This window comes from Capra hircus, chromosome 4 (genome assembly GCF_001704415.2).
Source record: "Capra hircus breed San Clemente chromosome 4, ASM170441v1, whole genome shotgun sequence".
Lineage (NCBI taxonomy): Eukaryota > Metazoa > Chordata > Mammalia > Artiodactyla > Bovidae > Capra > Capra hircus.
The window spans coordinates 72,278,792-72,296,258 of NC_030811.1; the positions used below are offsets into that span (position 1 = coordinate 72,278,792).

A 17,467-nucleotide genomic window follows, 5' to 3' on the forward strand; every position below is an offset into this window, starting at 1 on the left:
GTACGTTGCTTGTTGTTCAGTCGCTAAGTCGTGTCCAACTCTTTGGAACCCCATGGACTGCAGCTAGTCTTTCTGTTCTTTACCATCTCCTGGAGTTTGCTCAAATTCATGTCCATTGAGCGTGTAATGAATGAATGTGAATGAATCAATGAATGTCAAAGAATGTGAATAAAGTGGATGCTTGGGGGTCAATGTATTTCCATTCCACGTTGCCACACTAGGAATGGGGTATATAGAAAAGAAGTTAGGTGAGGGATGTGTTTCAGCTTATTTGGGAATGCTGGATATGCATCTCTTCAGGAGTGGATAGAACCATGAGGCTGACTAGATTCATATCTAATGGTCTGTGGCCATACTCCCCCAGTGAAAACTCTATTATGTTATCTTTGATCACTCTTCATTATACAAAATAGGAGACTGGAACAGGGTCAGTAGAAGGTATTTTTTTTTTTTTTACAACTAGTACAGATTTCTTTTTTTGAACAACTGAAAAAAAAAATCCTTAACAGCAGTATACCTGTAAAATAAGCATGTCTTGGCGTAGATCATCGCCGTGTTTAAAGATAATTCCAATTGTTTCATTTGATAGAGCTGTAGGGTCAGCACATTTAAACTCAAGCCACAGGGGTTTTTTCTTAGAGGCCATCACTTTACATTTTTCAATCTGTAAGAAAACAGCCACATGTTTCCTACGCACAACTGAAAACACATTGTGGAGACATACATCTTCCTGTAAAGCATCACTATAAACACCTAGGAAAAAGTTTTCAGTTGGAGAAGGATTTTAGTGATTTTAGCATCAAAAAATGCTAGTGAAAGCAATTCACAATGCTTAAACCAGTGGTTCTCAAAGTGTGTTCCCAGGAAACCCAAGCATCTGTGGAGGGCCTAAGAGGCATGGCATATCCTATCTTCTGATATTCCACTCTCGTAGGACTCTTGCGCTTTTATGTTCCCTCTAACACAGGGCAATTTTGCTGTTATTTTTTTTATATATTTGGCCTCATTCTAAGAATTAATTTGAGAAAAAGAGTTCTGTTGCTACCATAGTGTCTAAGCATGGTTGTTGCAAAATTAGATGCAATCTAATTCTAGGCCAAATTTAACAAGATGAAATTTAACAGCAATAAATGAAACTCTTGCACTCAGATATTACACAATGCCTTTCCCCTCCAAAAAACCCTACATAACATCGAAATGAATTCAAGGTGGGAGAAAGGTGATTTAGCAGCCACTCTTTCCAAATAGAAAATCTTAGGAGTTTTAGCCAACAGTGAATTCATTATGGATCAAAAATGTGATCTTAAAAAAAAGCAAATGATGTGAAGCTGTATTACTATATCATCATCCCTACCAAGTTCTAGGGCTTCCGCAGTGGCTCAGCAGTAAAGAATCCACCTGCAGTGCAGCAGATGCAGATTTGACCCCTGGGTGGGGAAGATCCCTTGGAGGAGGGCACAGCAACCCATTCCCCTATTCTTGCCAGGAAAAGCCCATGGACAGAGGAGCCTGGCAAAGAGTCAGATAGGACTGAAGTGACTGAGCATGCACCAATTTCTAACTTCAAAAGGACAGTAAGTAGTGTGTGCTTTTGCTAAAGAGCCAGCTTATTGCTAATTGTATATAAAACTAAACATGGATTAAAGACTTAAATATGAGAATTAAAACTTTAGGAAAAAAATTTGTCACATTGAATTAGGAGGTGTTTCTCCACTTTGGCACTACTAACATTTTGGACCGGATGATTTTTTGTTTGTGGGGGTAGGGGGAGGCTGTCCTGTGTATTGTAGGGTATTTAGCAGCATCTCTGGTCTCTTCCCAGGGGATGCTGGTAGCATTGTCCCAGTTGGAACAATCAAAAATGTCTCCAGACATTACCAAACATCCCTTGGTGGAGGAGGTGGGGGTTCACCCCTGGCTGAAAATCACTGGATGAAGCAAATATTTCTTAGGACACAAAATGTGTGAACCATAAAAGAAAAAATGATAAATTGAACTTAATCAGAATTAAAATCTTCTGCTCTTTGAAATACATTAAAATGAAAGAGTAATCCATAGACTGGGAGAAAATATTTGTAAACTATATAACTGATAAAGGATTTATATCCAGAATATATAAGTAACTCATAAATAAGAATAAAACGGTAGCCCAAATTAAAAATGATTGGAAGATATGAAAAGAAGCTTCTAAAAAAAAAATAAACACATGATAAGATGCTCAACATCATTAGGAAATGATGAAACTAAATGAAACTAAAAATAATGGTGAAGTACTACTTCATACTCATTTGAATGGCTAAACTTAAAAAGATTGATTATAACAAAAAGTATATATTGTATGATTCCACTTTGTGACATTCTAGAAGGGGCAAAATTTCATGATGGACAACAGATCTGTTATCCAGGATGGAGTACAGAAGGAGACTAATCACAGAGGGATACAAAAGAATTTTTTCTACAGATTTCTATGAAAATATTCTCTGTCTTGATTTTGTGATGGTTCAGTTCATTTCAGTCGCTCAGTCATGTCCGACTCTTTGCGACCCCATGGACTGCAGCATTCCAGGCTTCACTGTCCTTCACCAATATCCAGAGCTTGTTCAAACTCATGTCCATTGAGTCAGTGATGCCATCCAACCATCTCATCCTCTGTCATCCCCTTCTCCTCCTGCCTTCAACCTTTCCCAGCATGAGGGTCTTTTCTAACAAATCAGCCCTTCACAGCAGGTGGCCAAAATAATTGGAAGTGGTGGTGATGGTTATGTGGTTGTGTACATTTGGCAAAGCTCACTGAATTGCAAACTTGCAATGGATACATTTTATTGTATACAAATGGTTCCTCAAGAAAGCTGACTTAAAATGGATGGGAGATTGCCCAGTGCTGAGGTTTTTAGTATCTAGCAGTTGAGGAACGGCTTGACAGAAGCCCATCCAGGGACTTTCCAGCTTCCCTGTCTCTCTGTAAATGTCAGCTTTCATCCACTAAGGTCTGGTGAAGCAGGCAGAGACATTGTCAAGACATATCAAGACGATACCTACCACCAGTGCGCCTGCCTTCAGTCCAGGGTCATATGGAACTCTAAAGCTTTGGGGGAGATTCAAATTCTGCAGGATTTCAAGCTTTTGCTTTAGTTGGAAAATAACTGTAATTGTCAAAAGCACACAAGAGTTATATGAGTTCAAGAAATTACCAATATCACCTATAACACTTCCTGAAGTCACACATATTCACAACATTCTATACATTTGGTAAGGTGAAGAATAGGAGAAAAGGGAGAAGGTTTTTGTCCTTGAGGAACTAACCTTTCAGGGTGACAGGCTTACTGAGAGCAATAAACTCTGCACGCACATTAAAACAGGGGACAGAAGTATCTGAACATATATGGCATACCCAGACAGGCACAGAAGGATGCCTTATGAATAATGCTAGGGAATTACTGTAGCTTTCTTTCTAACATGTGAAACTTTAAACTGCCATCTGATTTAGGACACATATCTGAAGACCATATTAAATGGAATTTGGTTAGGGTTTGGTAAATTCTTTACAGAAGAGGAAGTTAGGTTGTATGGAAAAAATATGACAGCCTCAAAAGTCTAAAGGCAAATATATAAATGGAAAATTACTGCCTGGGTAACAGACTGGCGGTTAGTACAAGTTTTCCCCTTTCTTTCTTACAACGACAAAAAAGTTAAGTTTATTATCACCATTATTTTTAGGAGAGAGCATTATTGGTATATCGGAAAAGAATCAAAGGGAAAAATGGAAAATCGAAATATTCAAAAGCTTAAAATTGGTTGAGTATGTTAGTGAGGGTCCATTATGAGCTATAATGCTGAATCTAGGTATACAAGCATGATAAGAGATAATTCCTAGCTCACGGCTCATACAGCTCAATAGACCAGAAAAATGTGTTAATAGCTTAAATTTAATGTAGTATCAACTAAAACCAATGGGAATACAGATAAAGAGTGATTCATTTGGAATTTCTTAGAGATAAGACAACACTGGAACATAAAGGAGGTGATATATATATTTTATAAGAAGCACATATATAAATAAATATACATACATCTTGCAACATATGATGTATGCATATACATATATATTTAAAAATTGAAAAAATTCTCAATAATTCATTACTTTGAAAGAGTGAAGATTTGAAAATTATCTGCATGTTTTGAAAGATGGGGCAGAAAGGGTAAATATTTGGGAATAACTAATCTTTGTGAGTGTGTGCGTGCACAATTGCTCTTTAAAAATGCATCTTACATCTGCTTAATGCAATTTTAACTTTTCAAAGAGTTTAGCGTCTATTATAATACATTCATCATTAGAATATAAGTGTAGTTTCAAAACTTATTAACTTGTAAAGGGAGAACTTGAAATTTGCTTACTGAAGAAAGACAGAAAATTTAAAAATGTATTCTTGGCTACCCTGAGGAAGGTGTGACTTGCCCTCCAGAAGGAAGAAGGATCCCAGGGATGGTATTTGGAGACAAAGGCATTTGCAAAGAGCACCAAGAAAATCAAGCCACCCGTACCTTGGGAGCTGACGTCATACTTTTCAGCAGAGAGTGATTTAATATCAATGGTGACTTTTTGTAACATGTCGATTACTTGGACTTGTTGAGTGAAGTCTCGTAGCATGGCGGTGCCACAGCCCCTCAGGTAGGCCTCCAGAATCACTGCAAACCTCTGCTGATAGTGTCTCGACTGGGCAATCTCACTTCTCAAGAACCAAAACAAGAAGTGACCAATTCTTTTGTTCTGAGGGTGGAAACAAGAAGGTTAAAATGATTATGACTAATGCTTCAGATTATCAGTCAATTCTTGATAACTGTTTAAAGGTCATGCTCTTATCAAAATGGAAGTACTTACTCTTAAACCACGCTTCAGCAGAAATCTGGCAAGGGCACTGTCATGGTATGGTTCGAATTTCACAGCCTAAGGAAAGAACACATTGGCATTTGTAGGACTGTGTTCTCCATTGGTTAATCAGGAAACAGGAGATGGAGAAAAACTGGTCTCTGCCTTAGTGGGTTTGTGTGGATAGGAGGATGAGAATCTGACCAGTCATTTAAGTTCAGCCCTTTCTCTTCAAGGACACTTTGGGCCAGAGTGAACCACTTGCTTAAGGACCAAGATTAGAAGCCAGAACTCTTGACTCACAATAATGTGCTTTTGATAACTTTAAAAATGAAGAGGTGAGGGCTTTTATTCCCATGAAGGGCTTACCTGACTTTTATTGGAAGGATAGAAGAGAAAGATGGAGACAAATCTATAAAAGTGGAAGGAAAGAAAGGTTGTTGGGAAGAAAATAGGCAGTGGGGATATTGTACACTTGGGGAGAAAAGTATCTGTTAGATATAAAGATCCTGAAAATTGTGTAGCTCCTCTTCTGTTCAAGATAGGTGCTTGGCATCTCACTAGCAAGTCAGTGAACTGCCTTCCAGGTTCTTACTGCAACAGACTAATCATCACTCCCTTCTATGATTCAGAGTATATAGGGTTTTTTGCCTGAAAATCTCTTGTTTTATCTGCTTCCCCAGGTTTAGCAGTGTTTAGTAGTTTTTGCATCACTTGGCTAATATGGAGATTTTCACATAGGTGGCAGCCCTATGGCTGAAAAAAGAAAAGAACAAAAGTTAAAAAAAAAAATAGGGCCCAGGTTGGTGGCTGCCCCAAACTCTGCCCCCCCCACCACCTCAAGTGCTTCCCCAGGGTAGCCTGGGCAATTGAAAAATAAAATGTAGGGGCTTCCCTGATGGTTAGTGGTTAAGACTCTGTGCTTCCAATTCAGAGGTCACGGGTTCATCCTTAGTGGGGGATCTAAGATCCCATATGCTACTTGGCCAAACAAACAAACAAAAAAACCCTGAAAAATTATTAAATTCTAGTGGGTGCATGGATATTTATTACATCATTTTCTGTACTTCTCTGCATGTATGCAATAGATCATAATTTTAGATGCAGTAAGATGACTAAGATCCGTCTAGTCAAGGCTATGGTTTTTCCTGTGGTCATGTATGGATGTGAGAGTTGGACTGTGAAGAAGGCTGAGTGCCGAAGGATTGATGCTTTTGAACTGTGGTGTTGGAGAAGATTCTTGAGAGTCCCTTGGACAGCAAGGAGATCCAACCAGTCCATTCTGAAGGAGATCAACCCTGGGATTTCTTTGGAAGGAATGATGCTAAAGCTGAAACTCCAGTACTCTGGCCACCTCATGTGAAGAGTTGACTCATCGGAAAAGACTTTGATGCTGGGAGGGATTGGGGGCAGGAGGAGAAGAGGACAACAGAGGATGAGATGGCTGGATGGCATCACTGACTTGATGGACATGAATCTGAGTGAACTCCAGGAGTTGGTGATGGACAGGGAGGCCTGGTGTGCTGCGATTCATGGGGTCACAAAGAATCCGACACGAGTGAGCGACTGAACTGAACTAAACTGAAGACTAACAAATACTGTTTGATTATTAGAGGTGCATATATAAAGTTACAGGATAGATGGGATTTATAAGCATAAAGAGAAGTTTAAAATTAAATATCTCAGGAGTATTTCCTTTATAAATAGACATGGTCTATCCTTTTCCCTAAGAAAGAGGAGAAATTTCCATTCACTTTATGTTTTAGGGCCTGGGAACTTTGGGTATGATTTCTAATCCTTACTTTGGTTTTCCAGCTTGGAAATGATCAATACTGACTTGATAATATTTCAATTATCCCTACGCTTTCAAAGATGATGTATGCTCAAACTGGTGCTGCTGTAACTGTGGTTAAGATCTTATTTCTGAGAATGTAGTTATCTAGCCACCAGTAGTCACTTCAGAAATGTTACTAAGTTTTTAACCCAAATGTGAGTCTTTTTGACCTTCTTCATGTTTCACTTCTGTAAAGATGATGCAGGTTTCAACCAGGAGACCATTTTAATCAGCAGTGAATGAGTCATTTGGCCATATCTGCAAATGACTACTCTTCTTCAAATTTAGGACCACAAACTCAATGTTAATATCACTGACCTCTTTTATTTACACGTTTCTAAGAAGAATACTATTCATTTTCCAAGCCTGCAAAATTCACTTGTGAAAATGACAATGTAAAATAATTCATGATGGCCTTGGGATTTGAAACAGATCCTCTGCAAATTTGCCTCATGTTCTTTTTGTTATGGAGAGCTAGAAAACTGTGGAGACTTTCATTTTTATTAAATTTTCTTCATTAGTGTTTAGGCTAGTCTCTGAACTCATGGGCAGAGAAAAACTTTGGTTCTATTTGATTAGATAAAGATAAAGGCCAACTATGTTTCAACTCTCTGAGTAATGGGAAGGTGAAGATTCAAAGTTTAGACTATCCAAAATTTGCATCAGAAAACTCCAGAAACTGCCTATAAATATAGATAATGATTAAACAGTTTGGTGTCCAACAGTTAGCCTGAGAAACATCACCTACTCGGAATTGTCCTTGGCTTCTTCAATGTAAATTAAGTGTTCTCAGGACCCCTGACGATTTTCTCATAACGTTCTATAGCTTGTCCTCAAAGCGTTTGTCACAGTACGTTATTCAGCATCTGCCTGTATGTGTACTCATTTGATGTCTTTCTCCATGAACTACAGGCTACCCTAGGGCAGAGCCCAGCCGTGTTTTGATCACTTCTCTATATCCAGTAACCAGAAAAGGGGAAACACTCAGTCTGAGTTGTTGAAGTAATGAATGAGCACATCTGCTCTGTAAAATAGAATTCTCTTCCAATTCCTGTCTTCCCTCCTCCTCGTCAAGCAGCACAATACACTATGAGAATGACTATAGTGAGCAAGAGAACCAGTCCTCCTTTATCTAACTTCCTAAGGAAACCTTTAACAAATGATTTAGTCTCTCTGGACACAGGGAAAGGCCTATGAAGAAGAGTGGAAACAGAGTACCAGACCTGTCTAAAGAGAGGGACTTTCAAGGTCCCATCCAGAATTGAGATGCTACTCTATGAATTGTGACAAACATGAGCAGAGAGTATGACCTTTTCTCTCTAGGACATGCTATCGTGCATACATGCAGACACTGGGAGGCAATAAAAAGAGCAGACCTGTCGTCGGACCTCTGGGTTTGAATTTGTCTTTCAAAATATGTGGCCTTGGGCACATTACTTAAACTCTCAGTGCCTCAGTTTCCTTATATATAAAATGCAAATAATAACTGGACTGCTATCAACATTGTTGGAAGAGTTAAACGTGATAATACATGAAAAATACATAGATTACTTGGAGCCTTGGCGTAAGGGAGCATTCAATAAGTCAAGTCTATCATTAACAGAGTAAACTCTCATTTCCACTGGGCCAGTTCTCCTAAAAAAGTGGAATTATTCATGTCATCAAAATGCTGGTCAGAAAGCCCTCAAAGACAGAAAAAAAGTAAAAAGGAACGTTTACTACTCTTTGAGTAGTAAAAAAGTAGATCTCCTTTGACTGATCATTGACTCTCTTTGGACAATGTGCACTGGAAGATGGCTTAATATGGTGCCTGTCTGCACAGGCAGATAAATTCCTTGAGATGAGTGCCTCCCCTACCTGGACCAGTTGGAGCAGGTAATGCAGAACGTCATCGTCTTCCAAGCTCTCCAGTTTCTGAACTGCAATGGCTCTTACGTTTTCATCCGAAAAGTTGCAGTCCAGGAGTTGCATCGTTAATCCAACATCCAAAGCACTTTGATCCCAGACCTCCCTTCTGGCTAACAATTGATATGTTTTGGCCACAATTTCTTGCTGTCCCCATTTCACTGAGCTAAAGAGCTTAGGGTATGCTTTGGGATCCTTAAGGCTTTCATATCTGAAATGCCAAAGCAATTCTTTGTCTTCCGCAGTGAGAGGGTTAAGTGGATCAGTAGCTATGATTGCCTCCAGTTGCTTCCGAAGTTGGTTGGGCATTTCTGCTCGTACGCGGTCCCCTTCCGGGTCAGGGGTGGGCTGATGCTTAGGCAAGGCTATGGGGTGACAGTAGTTGTCCAGGAGAATGGAGATGGACATTGAGTTTTCCTTGTCGGGGTTGGTGGCAGATGTGAGCTTGTCTGCATTGAAGCTCCCTTGGTCTTCCCCCTTCCCAGATAACTGCCACATGTGGAGCACATACTCGCCGTGGCGCAGGAGGAATCGGTGGTCGATGAGCAGCAAGTTCACGTAGTAGAGAAGCTGAGCTTTGCCTCTGGACTCGGGACTGGGAGTCTCTGCAGAGGCCTTACCAGACAGAGCTGGTGCTTTGCCACAGTAGATCTGGAGATTGAGCAGAGCCCCTTTGGGTAAGTCTTTGATCTTGATACTGAACTCAAGCCACACATTCCAGAGCACCTCCTCCGTGAAGGGTTTGGGGCTGGTTCTTCTTTGGCAAAGGACTTGCTGCCCATACTGGATGTTTGCCTCCACAAAAACCGTGAGATCTGCATTCCGGGGCAGGACGGGGATATCGATGCCCCTGATCTTGACCCTGAACTTGCGGTCGCAGTCCCACAGGGACACAGTGAACACGCTCTCATGGTCCTTCCCGTGGATGGTTAGCTGCTCGTGGTAGCCAGTGACTCCGGTGCAGTCATCCACCAGCGGCCACTCTTCCTTCCTCACCTCGTCCAGGGCTGGGTCCGGCGGAGTGTCAAGCACCAGGTGAATCTCTTCACCATTCTTAAGGCACTGCCGCACCCACTGAAAGTTTTTGATGGGCGTCTCGCCCACCAGGTACTCATCGCGGCCGCAGACACGCAGCACGAAGTCCTGTTCGTTCTGGCTCTCGGGGATATCCATCAGGGACTTCTTCTTGGCCATTTTGGTAAAGAAGCTCTGGAGGATGGTGCCCGGGGTATCATCAGCCGAGACCTTGATGGTCTGGCTGGTGGTACTGCGGTGAATGATGATGAAGACGCAGTTGTTGGTGATCTTCTTCAGCAGGTACTCCGGGAGAGGCTTAGACGTCACCCAGGGGTGCATGGCGTAGAGCCTGGGGTCGCGGCCAGCCACCTCGGCCATACGCGGGGTGACCAGGCGGCGGCGTGTGAACTCCAGCTCGTCGTCGTGCACGTTGCTGACATCTGTGACATCGTAGCCGATGAGCGCAGTGAGCTGGCGCTGAAAGGCCAGCGTCTCCTCTGAGGGCGAGTGCCGCTGAACCAGGTGGATCTGCCCGGGGCTCCGGTGCAGCACCTTCCAGTAGCGCAGGCAGTCCAGGGTCTGCACCACCTGGTACTTGTCATAGATCTCATACCACTGCCCTTTCTTCTGGTAGAGCAGGAGGAAGTGGTCGGGGCCCAGCCGGTGGTAGAAGTCGGCGGCCACACTGGTCTCCAGCACGCGCAGCCACACTTGGGCCTTCATCTGCTCCACGTTGCCGTGGCCGGCCACATGCAGCAGCGCCGTTTCGGGGGTCTTGGTGTTGCGTTGGCTGGTGGGCAGCACGAACTCAATGGGGATGAGCTCCATGGAGTTCAGGCTAGCCGCTGTGCTGCGGGGCTTCATCCTCCGGCGCCTGCGGCAGTTGTCCTCTCTCAGCACCACAGGCTGCTCATGGTTCTCCAGCTCCATGCCCTACGTGACCTGGGAGCAGAGAGAAGAACAGAGGGCTCTTCAGAGGGAAGGGGCTTGCCTTTTATGGTGGCCCGTGAGCTGACAAGGAGAAGGTGTAGACGAATGACAGGGATGTGTGCAGGAGGACACAGGAGGTGCGGAATAGGGGCGGAGGAATCCTGGCCCCACCACTTAGAAACTGGGGGAGGAGCTGCTTAAATAATCTCTGAGCCTGTTTCCTATCCATCAAATGGTGTTAGCAATACTTCAGAGGGTAGGCAGGAGCATTAAATAAGGTAATAACTTGCTGAATGTGGGCCATGGGTAGATGGGGACTCATTGATTACTCTCTCTACTTCTGTTATGTTTGAAATTTTAATTTTAAAAAAGAGAGAGGTCAAGCACTGATCTAGCATGCTGTCGGGTGAACTGTAATGGCTCTAAGTGGTAATTGTTTTAAGCATATGGAAATGCATGGATGAGTCAAATAATCCAGTTAGAACATCAAGGCCTAGTTTACAAGGTGCCATGTAAGATGCTGAAACAACTCCCTTTGAAAAGAGGCCTTTGGCTTATTTCCTCTTTGTTCAGTCTCACATGTCTCCTGGGGGACTCAGACACCTTATCCAAGTTACCTCATGATCCCTTTTCAAACTGTCTGGATCAGGTATCTGTGCCCTCGTCAACTTCCTGTCTATTTTTTTTTTCTCTTCATTTTTTTCTTTCTAGTCAGGAGAGGTAGTCATTTCATTGATAAAACTCAAAAAGATCAGAATTGGTGAAGCTCCTCTGAAGAACATTTGCAGATATTTATAACGTGAATCAGGAAGTATGTAAGTTTCTTGGCTGTCATTGCCCCATTAGGGCGATCTCTCAGGGCAGTCCCCAGGGCTGTACTCTCCAAATAGGAACTTTCAGGTGGTGTTACCTTCGTACCAGTTCATCTCATCTACCTCTGGAGAACCTGCAGGTTGGAAGGAAGGACCTGCTTTGGGACCCCTATTGACTATTTAACTTCTTTTTGCTCTAATAGTTTCATCTCTATAACTAGAATTCACCAATATGTTCTCGATAATTTATCCACTATTTCCACAAATAGTTAATAAGGACCTACTTTCACAAAGCATTTAAGTATAAATGTTACTTATTGTAGTGTGAAACTCTTCAAATAATGATTGAAATGCTTAACATGTTAAAATTGAAATACAAATAAGGTATTTTGATTTTACTATTTAGTAGTTCTTATTCTAAATAAGAATCAATTAGTAAAACAAAAATTAATGTCTAAGAAAATATTATTCTAAAAGGACTAATGTTAGTGTAATATATAAGTAATTATTTATTTCCTTAAGAAACAGTGGAACATTTGATATATACCAAAAAGAGTTTGATTAAAAGGTAAGAAAGGCAATAGATCCAAACTTCTGTTCAAATCTTGACTTAAATTTACTTTTAAAGTCAACAGTCCCTCTCTCAACATATTATGAAGTTACACTTACTAAATACATGAAACCAACTGTCCTAAAGAACTGTCTCTTGCAGCTTAAGCCCTTCACTATTTGGTCTTTTGCTACTTTACAGAATGACAAAGAAGAGAACTGTAAGCTGTGAATACTGGGTTAACTTGAAACAAAATAGGTCCAAATTTAGGCAACATGCAAATACACAGCAATTACTTCTCCCTTCATGACATCAAACAGACTTACAGATAAGAGATGCAGAAGAAAACTGGCTGACTAAATACTCACTGCTTTCCTTCATGGTTGAGGCTGTGAAGCTTTCGCCTTTTACGAGAGAGAGACGTGAAAAACACTGTTTAGCACACTAATCACGAATCATGCGTTTGTAAGAGCTTGAAGGCTGGCTGGCCCTCCCTCTTCCTCCCAAACAAAAACAAAAAAGGACTGATGCACCTGCAAAGCTATTGCCGGAACCTTGTGGATATCCACACGCACGGGTTGGACTAACGGGTTGGACTAGATGATGAAACAGACAGTCAGTGGCAGCATGGTCAGAAGAACGACAGCAGTTCCAGATAAAAATATTCTGGCCGAGAAGGAAGTGTCACTATTCTGAGTCAGACCCAACAAAGGGCAAAAAATAGAAGGAAGCAATACCTGATAAAGCAGCAGAAGCGACGATGTTGAAGGATCATTTGTTTAATTTCTAAAAACAAAACAAATTCAAACGTACCCAGTGTGCTTCTAAACTCTTCCGCTTTTCTGGGTCTCCCTTCACATCCAGATGCAGAGGAAGTGTTGCAGTTACCAGGAAGGAAGTTTTAACCAAGTTGATTATACGTGCGATTGCTCATTTTAAGAGTGTAAGAAATGCATTTCCTGTTAAAGCACACACAGAGAACTAAGCAGAAAAGTATATGTATTTTTTACTCTATGAACTGTTTTTTTCTTTAATTTCTAGAGTGCAAACCAAATATAAAATGACATAGATTCAAACCAAATATGCATTCATGAGACACGCACACGTGAACTATTTTTCTGGTTAGTTCTCAATGGAGAAAAAGGCCTCCTAGTATTAGAGAGCCAGCTTGGTGGGAAGATTTTAAAGAGCCGAAGGAAACCCATTAGTCCTGCAAAGCCCATTCAATGAATTTTCCCTCATGGACCCCTTGTTCATACCCTGTAACTGAGGGATGAGGGAAGAGAAACCTGAGTGATCCAGGGGACTGGTTATCAAGCTGACCATTTTCAAAGACAAGGTCTGGAAGTTCATTTCCTTAGGTTGGTGAGACAGTTTTCTATTTTTCAAAACATTTAGGCTCCAAAATATCACTGGCTCAGACTGAAAATACAATGTGTATGTGTGCTTGTATATGTGTGCATGTGTGCGTGTGTGTGTGTGTGTGTGTGTGTGTGTGTGTGTGTGTTGGGGGTGGAGACTTCTTGAGAGCAGTGATTGACTGCAGATAAAATAGGTTCTTGGTGTCAGTGGATTGGGAGCTGAGTATTGCTGCACCAGTGAGAGGGTCTCTGGGAGGTGGCTCCTGATTCCCAGGGGAGTGAAGAATCCTTAGAAAAGCCATGCTCAGTCACTTTTATAGCAGCTCTGTATATTCCAGTAACCTCGTTTCCTTCTAGATCCTGAAACAGTGGCCCTTCTTCTCCATTCCAGGGTTTCCTGTACCAGAGTTCATCCTTCAACCTAGGCTCTCATGGACTCCACTGAGACCCAGGGACAACAGGTAAATATAACCTTGGCCTCACTGGTTCCTTGGAGATGGATAATTAAGAGTTTCTCTCAATTAATCTGAGAGATAAATGATTGTCTAATCTGTCTCCTTTCACTACAGGCCTCTTAGATCTTACCTTTCTATAAGCAGTGCTGTAAGAGTTGACATTAACAGGTAAGCCATTAACTCAAGGGCTGCCTCTCAAATATTTAGAGGGACCTTATCAGCTTTCCAAAGTGTATTCCTGTAAAGGAATACTCCCATAGGAGCCTGGTGGCTTTTGATGCTTCTAAGCCTTCTTGGTTGGTTTGAGGGTGGCACCAAGAAGCCACCCCACAGGAGCTGGCCAAGCTGTGATTTACCTGGAATGTGTGGAGAGGTAGGTGGGTAGAGTACAAGTGGCAGTTTGGGGCTGCTAGGGCTGACCACAGAGGGACCATAAGCTTGGCCAACTCTGTTCCCCAGATCATTCAACGGATAGAGGAGACTAAGTCCTGACAACCTCACACACACACACACACACACACACACACACACACACTCATGCACACATACACATTATTTCACAAATATTAGACTCCACCTCTTGAATCTTCTTGCTTCTGTAGGAACTACTCAGCTAAGTCCAATTATGCAAATATTGTCTGTTCTATGACTAAACTTGCAAATACTTCAGACTTTGTTTAGTGGTTTCAGATCAAGAACCCAGCTCTTCCCCAAGTCCTAATATAACCCCTAAAATTTGCCTATATGTAGTCATTGTTTCAGGGGAGAAATAATGGCCAGTGTCTCCTTCCTATAGGTAGATACTGCCTCCATGCAAAGGAATTCTTTACTAGTTGTATCCCCAGATTTTTCAGGGTAGAACCCCCCCTTGGCCTTATCACTATCCCATTTTATTAATATGTTTTTCTCTTTTCTTCCTTTTTGCCCTTCTGTGAATCTCCATACATCCAGCACTATGTTTTCCACAGAGTAGACATACACTCTGTTGTGACTGAAAAAATATAATCAAATAGTCTGACCTTATTATCACATTCAACATTACGGGAGCCACAAGATCAAGCAGATTAGAGTGTAAGAACACAGTAAGATGTGCCAATGGTCAATAAATAGATGAAGAATGAATTATTTGCTTTGAGGAATTATTTGCTTTTAAGACAAGCTTTAGAGATATCATTTGTAGCCTAGAGAGAAAAGATATGCAGATAAAAAAACTGCAATGTGATAGTACAGGCCAAGTGGTTTATATTTTATGTTCCTTCCATAACACAAAAGTTTACTGGAGGAGATCACTTTGAGTGGGATTTCAAACATTTCAGATTTGCAAGGGGAGGTGCAGGATGTAAGGCAAGAGGAATCAGAGGGGGAAGTCTTCAAGTCAAAAAGTATTTGGGGAACAGTGAACTGATCAGTTCTCTGACCTGGAAGATTTGTGAAAGACAGCAGTGGGAGATATGGAAAAGACATGGAAAAATAGGCCTGTGGTTCCCAAACTTCTTTCATGTCTCGGCATGTATACATTGTAATGGTATTTGTATAGTACATTGGGTATAGTGGACTAAATGTTTGTGTTCCCCTCCACTCCTAATTCATCTACTGAAATCCTAACCCCCAATGTGATAGTATCAGGAGGTGGGGCCTTTGGGAGATAATTAGGTCATGAGGGTGGTAACTTATGAATGGAATTTGTGCCTTTATAAAGGGAACTCCAAAGAATTCTCTTGCTATTTATCTGCCTTGTGAGGACACAAAGAGAAGATAGCAGTCTGCAGACCAGAAGAGGACCCTCACTGGACCCTGAGCATGCAACTCATCTCAAGTACCTAACCTTCAGAACTATGAGAAATAAATTTGTTGTTTATGGCTGCCCCATCTAAGATATTTTGTTATAGCAGCCGGAACTGACTGTGACATGGGGATAAGGAAAGAGGTTCTTCAATGCATGAGACATTGTCTGTATTCCCTAGGGACCTTTGTGGCAAACTGATTGGGAAGCTGTTATTGGTTATTGTTCCTGGATAGGATAGCTCTCTGACTTGGATGCGTGTGTATCTCTCAACCTGACAAAACACTGGAATCCATCTTTTCATATTTTTGTAGATCAACCTCAGATGGTTTATATAATGATATAATCAATTTCAAGTCATTTTAATCTCATCTAATAATTTAGTTCACCTTCAAACTTAGCTTTGTTGTCTAGGTACAAATGCTAATCTTTTTAAAAATTTATTTTAAAAACTGTTATACAGTTTTTAACGGAGAAGGCAATGGCACCCCACTGCAGTACTCTTGCCTGGAAAATCCCATGGACGGAGGAGCCTGGAAGGCTGCAGTCCATGGGGTCGCTGAGGGTCAGACCCAACTGAGCGCCTTCACTTTCACTTTTCACTTTCATGCATTGAAGAAGGAAATGGCAACCCACTCCAGTGTTCTTGCCTTGAGAATCCCAGGGACGGGGGAGCCTGGTGGGCTGCCGTCAATGGGGTCGCACAGAGTCGGACATGACTGAAGTGACTTAGCAGCAGCAGCAGCATACAGTTTTTAAAGGTTATACTCCATTTGCAGTTATTGTAAAATATTGGCTAAATTCCCCATATTGTACAATGTATCCTTGTAGCCTGTCTTGTACTCAATAGTTTGTATCACCCACTCCGCCGCCTCTGTATCCCTACCCACACCCCCTGGTAACCAGTAGTTTGTTCTCTGTGTCGGTAAATTTGCTTCTGTTTTGTTATATGCACTAGTTTATTGTACTTTTCGATTCCACATATAAGTGATACTACACAGTATTTGTCTTTCTCTGTCTGAATTAATAAATGCCAATCTTTATGAAGCTTTTGGTCTGAATCTGACAAAAGAGAAGCATCCTGGTAATGTCAACGCACTAGCAATCATGAGACCTGGGTTTATTCCCACTTATTCTCTAGGCCTAATCTATGCTAATACGTCTCTCTGAGTTTCCTAATCTACCAAAGAGATAACAACCATCCTACTGACAGGAAGTCTGTAGACATTTTCAATGAAACATAAACTTATATAACTACACTATACAAGACATTGTGTCGGATGCTACAGAGGACAGGCAATTCCAGGTGTCACACACCAATACAATGTACAAAGGAAGACAGTAGGCTTGTGTGTGTCTTTTACAGAGAGGAAAACTCCCAGAAGCCTCCTGGGTTCCTTCTGTCAGTTGGCACATCTCTCCCTCAGCCAATCACAGGGAAATTGCTTGAGTGATTTAAGTTAGTCCTGCTGGATTCCTAACTAGCAGAGAAAGGTGGACACCAGAACAAGAAGTGAAGGCTCTGATGTGTTCGGGAGGATAACAGAAGAGTTTGTAGCAGCCTTGAATGTCATCATGCTATGTGGGTAGAGGGGAATCATTCCAGGATCTGAGAAAAGAAGTCACAGGAAATTAGTCACAGTCAACACATCCCCAAGCGTCCATAGCCAGATCCAGGGGTCTGTGGGGACCTTCCATTCTTATTATCAGAAATTGACCACTGAGGTCACTTTTCTCAATTTTCTTGTTCAGCTCATCTTAGCAGATATAGTTTAGTTAGCCCTCTGCAAATTTCCAGAAAAGATTTTTCTGTAAACTGAGTTTTAAAAGTCCAAATTCCTTAGTGTGATATGTCAGACCCTTTATAATCTATCCCTTATGGTCTATGACTGTACTAGCCATTTTCTGTAAGGAACTTGAGCATCCCTGGAGTTTGGTACCTGCTCAGGTCCT

The 17,467-nt window shown here is 41.6% G+C and overlaps 1 protein-coding gene across 3 annotated transcripts in view; it reads right to left on the reverse strand.

Moving 5' to 3' along the window:
• The window catches only part of PIK3CG (phosphatidylinositol-4,5-bisphosphate 3-kinase catalytic subunit gamma), a 34,069-nt gene extending 21,255 nt beyond the window's left edge, over positions 1-12,814 (reverse strand). The window contains exons 1-6 of one of the 3 annotated variants that reach the window (XM_005679129.3): positions 12,653-12,814; positions 8,559-10,565; positions 4,880-4,945; positions 4,543-4,768; positions 3,040-3,143; positions 518-664 (exon numbers count right to left, since the gene is read on the reverse strand). In XM_005679129.3, coding sequence (XP_005679186.1) covers positions 518-664; positions 3,040-3,143; positions 4,543-4,768; positions 4,880-4,945; positions 8,559-10,553 — 2,538 coding nt within the window. In that variant the 5' untranslated portion in view covers positions 10,554-10,565; positions 12,653-12,814. Of the gene's footprint in view, positions 1-517; positions 665-3,039; positions 3,144-4,542; positions 4,769-4,879; positions 4,946-8,558; positions 10,566-12,283; positions 12,625-12,652 lie in introns of those variants that run through there. The other 2 variants (XM_018047231.1, XM_005679127.2) reach the window with 2 other exon arrangements.